Source organism: Electrona antarctica (genome assembly GCF_951216825.1).
Source record: "Electrona antarctica genome assembly, chromosome: 9".
Lineage (NCBI taxonomy): Eukaryota > Metazoa > Chordata > Actinopteri > Myctophiformes > Myctophidae > Electrona > Electrona antarctica.
This window is the reverse complement of record NC_136790.1, coordinates 40,146,673-40,158,520: the sequence shown is the minus strand read 5'-3', so window position 1 is coordinate 40,158,520 and position 11,848 is coordinate 40,146,673. Positions and strand designations below refer to the sequence as shown.

General features: G+C 42.2%; 1 protein-coding gene across 2 annotated transcripts; it reads right to left on the bottom strand.

The window, feature by feature from the left end:
• On the bottom strand, positions 1 to 11,527 carry patz1 (POZ/BTB and AT hook containing zinc finger 1). 2 transcript variants are annotated; one of them, XM_079511106.1, is made up of 6 exons: positions 9,989 to 11,308; positions 8,234 to 8,297; positions 7,767 to 7,938; positions 4,830 to 4,988; positions 1,817 to 2,029; positions 1 to 1,276 (listed from the first exon to the last, which is right to left on the bottom strand). In XM_079511106.1, exons 1-6 carry the CDS (start codon positions 11,260 to 11,262, stop codon positions 798 to 800), a joined length of 2,361 nt encoding a protein of 786 aa, XP_079367232.1. In that variant the 5' UTR covers positions 11,263 to 11,308; the 3' UTR covers positions 1 to 797. The 2 variants fall into 2 exon arrangements, with proteins under 2 accessions (XP_079367232.1, XP_079367231.1); XM_079511105.1 differs by lacking the exons at positions 1,817 to 2,029; positions 4,830 to 4,988 and having other exon boundaries at positions 9,989 to 11,527.
• Positions 11,528 to 11,848: the final 321 nt, after the last annotated feature.

Here is an 11,848-nt window from a genome sequence, read left to right as displayed (position 1 = left end):
TATTATAATAGCTTTCATGAATATGCCATAAAACATGAGCTTGTTATGCATGTGATAATGTGACCCCCTACAATTAAACTCTTACAAAAGACTGGTAGCAGAATTCTACCCAGAATTTAACCCCTGCCACACACACACACACACACACACACACACGTGGGAAAAATAATATTTCCTTGAAAGCAGCAGCATACAATATTCAAATAACAAATTCACTGATCTTGTTGTCCTTAATTTAAGGAGACGTGTCATTGTAGCCTTCTGAGTAAATAAGAATAAGCTAGAATAAGCAAGTAAAAGCAACTAAGAATGAGCCACTTAAAATGCAATGGCAAATGATGGTTTGTGATGCATTTCATAGCATTGACAAACTGGGGGAGTCGACAATAAGTAATTCCTTGCTCTAAGAATTTAAATGACTGACCTTGTACAAAGTAACAAATGTAGCTATGAAAGGTTGATTACACACACCCGAAACAAGGTCATACTAATGTCATTAAACCTCAAAATGATCAGATTACAAATAAACCTTTGCAACATTTCAGAAAATACAAATATGTATTATAATAAAATAAAATGCTTTTCCCCACTCTGAAACAAAAAGAAACATGTCAGACTCCATAAAACAGAATAATAGCAGAGCTGAATGCACAGTGAGCGACACAATGAACAGCAGACTATTCTTGGGGCAAAATTCTTCCCAAATAAAGAGGATCTTGGGGGAGGGCAGGGGGTTGGGGCCATCAAACAAACCTTGTCCTAAGAATGAGAAATATATCATAATTCGCAGCAGCATGTCACTTCCCTCCAAAGTCCATCCCGCTCTGACCTGCCTCGGGGTCAACCAGTGACGCAGCGAAAGCAGACTGGACTATCTGAAAGCCGAAGGACTCGAGCAGAGACATGTTCTGTTGAGGGGAAAAGGGGGAGCTCAGAGTGGGAGCCAGTTCTCCCAGTCCAGACCCTGTTCCCCCCTGGCATTTCTGAGCTTTGTGGACTCGATGCTGGTGCTTGTTGAGGTAGGACTTAGTGCGGAAGGCCTGACCACAGATGCCACAGGTAAACTTCTTTTCAGGATCCGTCTTGGCTTTTGATCCCTCTGGAGAAGCCAGCACCCCGGCAGAGGGTCCATTACAGGCTAAGTTGGACATCTCAAGCTCCTCCCCATCAAGCTTGTGTGGAGATTTGAGCTCGCTCCCATTGGACAATTCCCCAAACGAAGGGTCCGATTCCTCAGATTCCAGATGTGGACATTTCCCAGCATTCTCCTGCCCGTCTGAGGTCAACAGAGTATGAGGGAGGGGACAGACCAAGAGACAAAAGACAAGATGCAAGGAGAGACAGAGAGCCTTGAATTAGCACAATATACATTTAAAACAAGGTTAATTTAGAACCATTTTGCAGTAGTTGACAACCACCTGGAACAGTTTAAGGTTTAGGCGTAGTTGTGTGCTCTAAATAAAAAATCAGACCTGTCTGAAGTGAGTGGTGCAACAGCGCCCCCTGTTGGTACCCTAAACATAGGGACATACAGACATAGGGATGGACATAGGGACATTGCTGTTCCTTGGAGTGATTACACCACTCAAAAAGGGGGAAAAGTAACAATTGACCCAACCTAATACATGCTTCTTTGAGAAGTAAATCTGGAAAACTGCCTCATGAGCAATCCTTGTATGCGACTACAGTTAACTGAATCTAGAAGTGGAAGTCCAATCATCTAGGCCAATGTCGTACGAATCTGCTGTGCTCATCCAATCAGTGGGCCGTGTTCGCACCATTACCCCCGCCCACCCTCCTGCTGGACTGTACTGACCTGCAAGAGGGCCATGGAAGGGGAAGCCAGGTGCGCCGGCAGAGCGACACTCCCAGAAATATGGAGCCCCACCTGACTTCCCCAGCAGCAGCTCAGGCTGCAGGCCCAAGGCTGGAGGGCCCGGCTGAGGAAGAACCGGGGTTCCAGAGAGCCTGTGAAAGCGACCCTCTGCCTCAGGGAAGGTCACAAGCAGCTGGTGACTGGCGCACAGGTCTACACGACACCCGGCCAGAGAGAGAGGAAGGGGAAGGGACAGACATAACAGGCCAGCGGAAACCACATTACCACATTACCTTCATTTCACCACTGATATTTGCATTACCGTCTGTAAATTCTCAGACCCAGTAAGCAAGCAGTATTCACTTATTTTGAATCTTACTTCATTCAGATCACTGGGACAAATGTGAATTTATCACTATTCCAACAGATTGCTAATATTGGTGGGGCCTGGTGTCTGTGTCACAGTAGCTTCCAACTCAGCCATTTCATTATCAAAGGTAATTGATAATGGCAAAGCTACATTGCATAGGCCTCTTCTATGACAAACAAGCCATTTAAGATTGAAATGGACTTGCAATCTTTGTGGTACATGTATTCTTTCAAAACTTTTACATAACTGGAGGCAAATAGCCAGTTATATTAAATGAAACAAGGTTTAGCTTAAACTGAACCGTACACAAATGATATGTGATATAAGGACAGCACTCATTCTTTGCCATGTTCACTTGCAAGAAAGATATACTTGCTTTGTTGTTTATTTAAATTCATCATGTGCCCTTTTTTGTAAAATTATGCTTAGTCCCTTTATGAGATAAGATTTAGTACATAGCAGATTAAAGACACTGTCCATAATCAATTTAATTATCTAAACCCAACAAAGTGCAAACTTTTGCAAACCAACTCTATTATGAAACTCACACTAAATCAACAATTTAGAGATAACCAACCATAGGTTTTCAGCTATAAACTTAATGGACAAAGACTGGCTGAATGACAGCACATGAAAATGTCTAAACTATAAGATTTCCTCCAGTGTCGACTGACGGTTAAAGATACATATTTATTGTGTCTCTAAGAACCTGGTTTTCATTTTTAAAAAAGGCACATTTTAAATGTTGCACTGTAAACAGAGCACACATTAGGACAATCATGCAACATCAACGCATTGCTGAACACCTGGTGATGGACAGGCCAAGCAGAAACATCATACGACCATGGCCATGCTAAACACGCAGGCAAAATCAAATAAAAAGGCTTATTACTAGTCCAGATACTTAAACTCAAACAAAATGCAATGACTTATCTTAATGTTCCTGTAGACTGCACTATTTTGGCTATCATATACATTCATTAGATATGACACTGAACGATGGGAGATAAAATCTTGATTATCTACCAAGGCAGAGTTTGACCTTTCACACTGCAACAAAACTATGACCTATGTCAACGAATGAATGTCAGGGCAATGTTTTACCTAAATAAATAAATATATATATATATATATACACACAAAATGGAAAGGAGGATAATTTGGACCCAGTCTTGACTCAAAGATGACAAGATGGGTTGGTAATTCTCCATAGCGAACGGATAATATCTCTAGCCATTTGTCACAAAGGTCTGCACGCACAAGTACCGTAATTGACTGCCTGTACTTGAACACAAGAAATATGTAAAATTATTGCAGTCTTTTATAGCAACTTCTGTTATAGCCTAGGATGCTGTGCACTGGCTTATCATTGCCCTGCCACACTGGGACTCTAAGACAGTTGATAACTTGATATTTTAATGTGATAGTGTGTTCTCAATTAGGTTCACATTTTTTATTTGGGAATGACACTATGTAGTGCAAATATAAACCCTGTTGTATGAGTTTTGAATATTATCTGGTTAACTGAAGACTTAAATAGAGCGTCGCAGTCCCGCCCCCTACCAGGGCCCAGGAAATGATTCCCCGTTCATTTTCCTCAGACATTTCAAAAAGTATTTATTTAAAGACCTTTTAAGCCTCGTACAAAGCCAACTCGAGTTGTGACAAATCATGACAACAAACACAATTTTTCGGGCCAAACAAATAATTAGAAAGAAGAAGAAAACAGCAGGTTTTTTGTTGTTTTTCTTCTTTGTAATTATTTGTTTGGTCCAAAATATTGTGTTTGTTGTCATGATTTGTCACAACTCGAGTTGGCTTTGTACGACGCTTATAAGGTCTTTAAATAAATACTTTTTGAAATGTCTATGGGGAAAAATGCATTGGGAATCATTTCTTGGGCCTGGCGTCGTCATGAAAGGGGGCGGGACTGTGACGCTCTATACCACCACATGGACAACTACTATATAGACACTATATTCATGTATTTAAGAATTGATTTCACTCAGTGGAATTCGGTGGAACGGGACATTCAGGGGAACTTTTCTAGTGGAAGAATAGCTTCACTCCAGGACTCAAATTAAGTGTCCAACTGTTTCAAACACCATTCGATTCTCTAGCACTAAAGCTACAATAACAATTACTCTGACCTGAAGATGCTGGGATTCCATATTGACAGCTTTAGAAACATCCGACTCATGTAAGCCAAAAATGCATGCAACTTGAATGAATTCATTCTGACTACTAAAAAAGGTTTAGTCTGAATAGGGCTTAGTCACAAAAGTTCAACGTGGAGAAAGTGAACATCATATTTAGTCATTGTTTACGTCCAATTGTAAACAAACATTGCATATCACGGTGTTACCGTATAACCATGCAGTCAAAATCTTCAACAATGTTCAATCTGTTCTGAACTTGACCGCTATAGTTAGCCAACAGAAAAACAACCAGCAGATGAAATCTGAAAGTAGCAATGTATGAAGAAAAACAGCTTGGCAGCAGCAGAGGTTGACGTGCGCTTATGTTTTAAGCACAGACAAAAAACAACAAAAAAGAATGCAACAGCATGTTTCCTCCATAAAGCAGCAGAGCAAATGAAAGCCAGAAACATGAAAAGTTGGGGTGGAGCAGACGGCTGCTTGCCTTCCACTGAGCACTGGCGTCCCGTGTGATAAGGGGTGCCGTTGTGCATCTGTGTTCCCCCCCTTGACTCGGGGAATACGTGCATTGTGGCAGGGTGGGGCAGTGGTGAGCTGTGGTGTGCCTTTATGTGCACCTTAAGGTAGGACGCAGTGGAGAAACCTGGGACACATAGAAGAGCAAAGGAGAGGGCAGTTGTTGGAGACACCCAGCCCTATTATGACAGGGGCCTCCTGTAATCAAAAACATTCATCAGCAATACTTGTGTACCCAAAGTCAATCGTGACAGCTCTGGAACTTTGATTAACACTTGAAGACCAGTTTATCTGAAATTTAGATTTCAAGACTGAACTGAATTTCTGCCTCTTTGAACTGCAAATGTCACACTGAAGAAACACAGGAACATCCATGTGAATCCTACTAGGAGCCAGAGCAATGCTCCTCCTTCGCAACTATGAGTGTTAAATGAGACCTGGGTGAGATCTGGCTTGAATCCCCAGTTACTTCTCACCAACTTGCAAGAGCAAATACAAATTCTATTCAGTGCACGATTGACATAATTTTCTAAACAAAAGTCACATCATGTAAACTGTCATGTTCTTTTTTCCTGTTAATCTGGTTATATCTTATGTTTGTGCCACCCTCTGGCTGTCAATAGCTGCATGTGCGGGTAAGCATCTTGAGAAGGAGGTGTTAACTGTGTTTCTTTGCTAGCTCGAGGAGCAGTAGTATTAACAGCTGAGAAACTAATAGACCAAATTCTAGAAAAACTATATAATCTACAACCCTCTCTAGTCTTTATTTTGTAATTACATGGAGCTAGAACTTGCCAACCTTTCTAGCAAATTAGAATTTGGCAACACTGAGAAAGACAATTCAGTATGCACATTTTCAAGAAACTAAATCAATTGGTGGTCTTACAATCAGAATTGTAAGAACATCAGATGAGTTTAGTTTTAAACTAAATATATCTTCTGCAACATGAAGAGGCTCATGTAGCATTAGACATCCCTATCCTATACCACTTTCAATAACTTAGGTTGAATGTCCTAGATTGTCGTCATTGTATAGAATTTGTTGACAGATGTACCATTCAAAACTGTTTTACCGTCTTATGATCATGGAATCTACCTGAAGCTATTTTCCAATGTGGAGACACATTACACACACACACACACACACACACACACACACACACACACACACACACACACACACACACACACACACACACACACACACACACACACACACACACACACACACACACATTTTGTGCAGTATATTAAGTATTTAGCCTGATAAACCCACTTATCATATATGTATTGAATTGACTGCGCAATTAAAAAACAAACATCCACTCTCTGAAAGACCATGTAGGAAATAACCAGGTGCACCACTGCTTACAGAAATACAAAATGCAAAATGTATGCACAATATTTGAGTCACTGTGCACCAACCATGCACTAACATCGTGAGAAAGAAACAGCCTAACCATATAGCACAAGACAACACAACCAGGGGTTCATTTTCATTATAGTTTACATTCCACCAGATACAAGTGACTCTCCTATGCAAGTCACCAGAAGACACAAATGCACGGCTTATCCAAGTGTTGGCCTTGTGGAAGGTACATGTAGTGGTTTACATTGTGCAACAATGTGTGTTCCTCGGATAAAGAAATAGAAGGTATTTCCTTAACCACCCCATTTTGTTTTTATTTATCGTTTTGACCGCCTGAGAGAATTGGATTACAGCTTACTGGAAAAAGAAAATTGATTAATATCAGCCAAATGTGTGTGCAGTGTACATTAGATTACACAAAGTGTTAAATTATGCAATAAGGTTTGGTACGACATCTGTAAAGGTATGCTACTGTTCGATCATTGCTAATATTATTTAACAATTTTCTATGCAGTGTATTTTATTTCCGTTCTATTTTTATTACTACTACCATCTATTATTTATTATTACTCCTTTTTTTTTCTTGCAGTATTGTCTCTGCATCTGAGAAGAGTGGGAGGGTAAGTGGGCGGACGGGTGGGAATACGCATTGCATATGCGTATGTATGTTTATGAATAACGACCTCACATGGGAGGGATTAAAAAAAACAAAAGAAAACAATAAACAGATAAAAAATGCACTAAGAGGGATGGTGGTCTAACAAAAGCAATTAAATAGTGTTGCTCTTCAGTCAGTTTAGGCAGTTCTACTCACAATATGGTAAAAGATAATTTTGTAGAGCCTGCATGACATTTATGCATCGCATTAATGGGAACATTGATTTCCTTGCATATGAAATGCGCCAACCTCTCCTGAAATTCTACATGCCTTATTTTGCTTTGATTTCATGCAGCTGAGGTACAGACGTTATGGATCAGAAGATCACACCAATCTTTCTCATATTGTGAACGACCCTGTCCTACAGTCATCGAGAAATTATGCAAAATTGTGACAAATACGATTTCAGACTTGCCAATCGTCCATATTTTTGAATAGTGCATTTTTATTTCAGAATCCTGCTCCTTGCTAAGTTAGCCAATATGTCACTTAGCAATAACATAATAGCAATTGTAATTTTACTGTGGGGTAAAATCCATTTAGCTACAAAATGGTGCATTATTTTTTAATTATAGTTTTTTTTACTAAATCGATAGCAGAATTTCCCTATTAAAAAAATATGAATTGTTGACATTGTCCAAGTTGGGATGTAAATCAGACATGTTTTTCATTCATCTTCCCCCCACTTGCTAAACACTCATTTGGAATAGAACGATCAACGGCTCACCAACTGCCCAATGTGAATCTTTTTTTCTTTTCTTTTCTTTTTTTTTACCTTTTTTTCTTTTTTACTTTCCTACACTTTACTGTGGTGTGTATGAGCATGTGTACTGATACCATAATATAGCAGTGTATAGCATGTAATATTGGCCAGTTACCTTTGTTACAAATACCACAGTAGTTATGATTCCCTTCACTGTGTTTCTTGAGGTGGTCTGTCATATATGCAGCCCGCAGGAACTTGCCACACATTTTACAGGGGATTTTGTCCTCATGGCAAGCAAGGTGTGATCGCAGGCGATCTCTTGTAGCGAAAGAAGCATTACAAATCTGAAAAACATTAATTAACATCACCACCTTCTCACATAATATGCAAAAATATCCAGTACCATATGTTGTCCACTTATTTTACTGCAAGAACTAATGAACTCAAATAGTATTTTTTAATAATTCACAGAGTAATAAAATCAATAGCATAAGCTTTTTTCTATATATATATATATATATTCACAGATCGACCATTTTGCTCTCACATCATATTATTTGCGGGTTGGGAAGAAGAAATAACGTAATAGCAAATTGGCCGCTGTGTGAATATGGTGAATAGGTATATCCCAAATGTCACCTGGCACTTGTGGGGTCTCTCCGTTGTGTGAACTTGTTTGATATGCCCATTCAGATGGTCTGGTCTGGAATGAAAAGGGAAAATAACTATTCTGTGTCATCAACTCCAAGTGTCTCAACATTTTCAGTTATACTGAGGCAACAACCTTTGGCCTGGGACCAGAACTGCTTGTAATCCAGGTGAAACAATGCATCAACAATCATGCAGACATCTCAGCCAGGTGGAACATAAGACTGAATAAGAGATCTGTGATTTAATCAATCTTAACATTCAGGTGCTTGCATTGATTCAAGTAAATTGAATATACGTTGTATAGTCTAACATTTTGCATTGCAGCTGTACAGCACCTGGTGGTAACGTATATCAAAAGCTAACTCCCCCTACTTTGAATATATTATAATGATGTAAAACATTCATAAATTATTTTAAATTATAATCCCACAAGTCTAGCAAAGATTGTACCTTTCTCAACAGTGACACACTAAGGTGTTAGTGATTAGTTGGTGATTGGTTTTGCGGTCAACAATAACCCTAGGATGTAATTTACTACTACTGTACTTTTGTTGTGTGATGTCTACATGATTCATGATCCATTACCACTATAACTACCATCAAACTAAATAAGTCATAGTCCTATGAGGTACAGGGCCCCCATGGGTCTTTGAAGGGTAAGTAAGTAAGTAGCCTTGCCGAGCCATGAGGCCCATAGGGGCAGGAGCCTATCTCCTGTTTCTGTAGCGTGAGGCAGCTTGATGTACAAGTACACCCCCTGGACATGATGCTAGTATGTCGCAGAGCCTTACCCCCAATCCAACCCTTGATGCTGAGTGTCAAGCAGGGAGGCACTGGGTCCCATTTTTAGAGTCTTTGGTATGACCCGGCCGGGGATCGAACCCCGACCTCCCAGTATCAGGGCAAACACTCTAACCACAAGGCCACTGAGCTCTTTGAAGGGGTTCCCAGGTAAATTATAGTAGCCGTTAGGAAGTAATAGCATATATATGGTATCAGTCGCCCCTAAATCATCTCGCCCCTCGATTTTTTACACCGCTTGGTGCCGCGGTTCTTGTATTTTGTTTTACTGAGAATAAGGTTAGAAATACGTTTAGGGTTAGGCAAGGCATAGTTTTACTGGGGTTAAGTTTAGGTATAGGATTAGGCATAGTTTTACCGAGGTTACGGTTAATAAGGATAGGTTTAACCGTTTAAGCATAATTTACTTTAAGCATAGGTTACTTTAGGCACATCAGGCCGCGCAGTTCCGCCGGCTGGACGCCCGGAGCGAGTTGGTAAAGGGGCGACCAGCCAACCTTACAGGTCTATTACGCAAGAGTGTACCAAATACCGAACAATTTCAGACTAAAACTCCGGATATTCAGTGTAGAATCGGATCCCAGGGATAAAAAGCGTATCAGTAGTTATAGGTCTGTGGCCTAATAATGCATATATCAAACTAGTGGTCCTTGCAATTAAGTGAGAATTATTGGCCTAGAACAGTGGTTCTCAAAGTGGGGTCCAAGGATCCCCAGGCCAGGGTTTCCTCGAGGGGTTCCAAGTCCGTCTTAAGGGGGCAAGTCTACAACTGAGAATGTACAAATTGGTCCATTTGTACACTCAGTGTTATGGGGGTCCTTGAAATTAAAGTTTGAGAACCACTGGCCTAGACGACGTAAAATATTGCACACTTTGGGGCGAAGCTGCACTCCAGGCTCTAATAAATCCAAACAACTCTCGAGTTACAAACAACGCACTCACCTGGAAAAACCTTTACCACAACTCTGGCACACATAGGGTTTGCCAACGGAGCCGTCGTGTGATCGCACATGGTACGACATCCTGTCCTTGCGTTTGAACCGCAGCCCGCACACATGACACGCGTACGGCTTCTCCCCGGAGTGAGAGAGCTTGTGTCGGTTCAGGTGGTAAACATCACGGAACACCTTCCCGCAGATGTCACAGCCCACGTGTCGCCTGGTCCGCTCCCGTTTACGGTTATGATCCAACGTGACTCCACCGTGTAATAACGGTACGCCATTTTCTAGCAGCCCCGCTTGAGGATGAGATATCAAAGTGATGCCACCCTCCGTGGGCACACCGTTGTTGTTGCTGTTGATGCCACCGCCGGTGGCCGCGCCATGCTGCGCTTCGTGGTTCTTCAGACGCTGTGGTTCTGTGAACGCTTTGCCACACGTTCTGCAGGGAAACAACGCGTTGTCTTTAATAGGGGTGCTGTGGTTAAAATGTAAAGGTTCCATGACCGATCCTTTCTTTGGTCTGCCCCGGCTTCTCTTTGACCCGAGAGAACCGCTGTCGTCGTGGAAGGAGTCGTTCACCTCCTCGGGCAGTCCGTCCACAGGCTGCAGGACAGGCATCGACGAGTCGGTACCGTCCTCCAATAACACCGTGCCATCGGTGTTTTGGGTTCCGTCCATAATATGAGTTTGTCCGTTGTTTGCAAAGGAGGGCACTCCGTTCACCAACATGCCAGTCCCGTTCACCATAACGTGATCCTGTTGTTGTTGGGCCACCGGGAACCCCGGCTCGGAGGAGCCCGCGGTGGCCTGGAACAGACTGGCATCTGCTCCCCGAGCGGTCGGAACCAGGATCTGAACGTTGGATTGTTTGATCACCTCCTGGCAGATCTCGATCACGGATCTCATCAACAGAAACTTGGCAGCTGTCATCAACTCCGGGAAACATTCCAGCCGCACCACAATCCTGGACGTGTAGGCGAAGTCCAGGATGTCTCTGAAAACTTTGGGGCTGATCGTGTGCATCTCCAGCTCCTTGGCGTCCCCGTCGCCTCCCTCCGCAGCCCTACAACTGAACACCGACTCAAAGTACTCGCTGCAGGCGGCCAGCACAGCTCTGTGTGCGGGGAAGCTCTCCTCCCCTACGCGGAGGATCACGTCGCAGAACCTGCCTCCATCTTTCCTTTGAACGTTGAGGTTGTGTAGCATCTCCGCGCTGTGTTTGCTCACCTGGTAGGTGTAGGAAGAACTCCAAGACGGCTCCACTACCTTCTCCATGCCGGATTCATCCAATACCGATAGTGTTCGCAACGATCGTTGTGGAAGTAGAGGACAGTTTAGAGATTATACCTAAAAAAACATAAGCAGCCCTCCCGTCCGTGTAGCATGTAGACGCTAGCAGCAGCAGCAGAAAGATGGCAGCCCCTCAGCTTCCTGTGAACTTCGACCCCGTTTCTTGTAAGGGGTGGGGGTCGCTCCGTTTTAACGTTCTCTCCCTTAAAACGTTCATGTGACGTGACCACTTAATCTTGAGCCTCCTTATCTGGGTGCCATTATCCAGAGGAACTAACGTCCAGTAAGATCACTACGACCATGTTCCTTCCACCACAACGAAACTACTCAATTTCTCTTCCTGGTCTCTAGTCTTAACCCCCTCCCCCAAAACACAAGCACGACCCACTCATGTTCTAAACAAAACACCTTATTTTGAATGATGCATAAATTGCATGTTGGGCGATAACACTTTAGTGCCCATTCCAAAATGACTGATGTGGTACCACATCAAATTCTCAGCTGCAGCATTACATTTAATAAAGTAGTACAGAGGAAATATTAAGAAAGTCTTTAGTTGTAGCCTCTTCCT

Coding starts and splice junctions, on each gene's coding strand:
- patz1 (XM_079511106.1), bottom strand. CDS start 11,262: ATGGAGAAGGTAGTGGAGCCGTCTTGGAGTTCTTCCTACACCTACCAG. Junction 4,989..7,766: donor CTGTGGTATTTGTAACAAAG/GTAACTGGCCAA, acceptor TATGTGTCCCAG/GTTTCTCCACTGCGTCCTAC. Junction 1,277..1,816: donor CTTCCATGGCCCTCTTGCAG/GTCAGTACAGTC, acceptor TGTTGACCTCAG/ACGGGCAGGAGAATGCTGGG.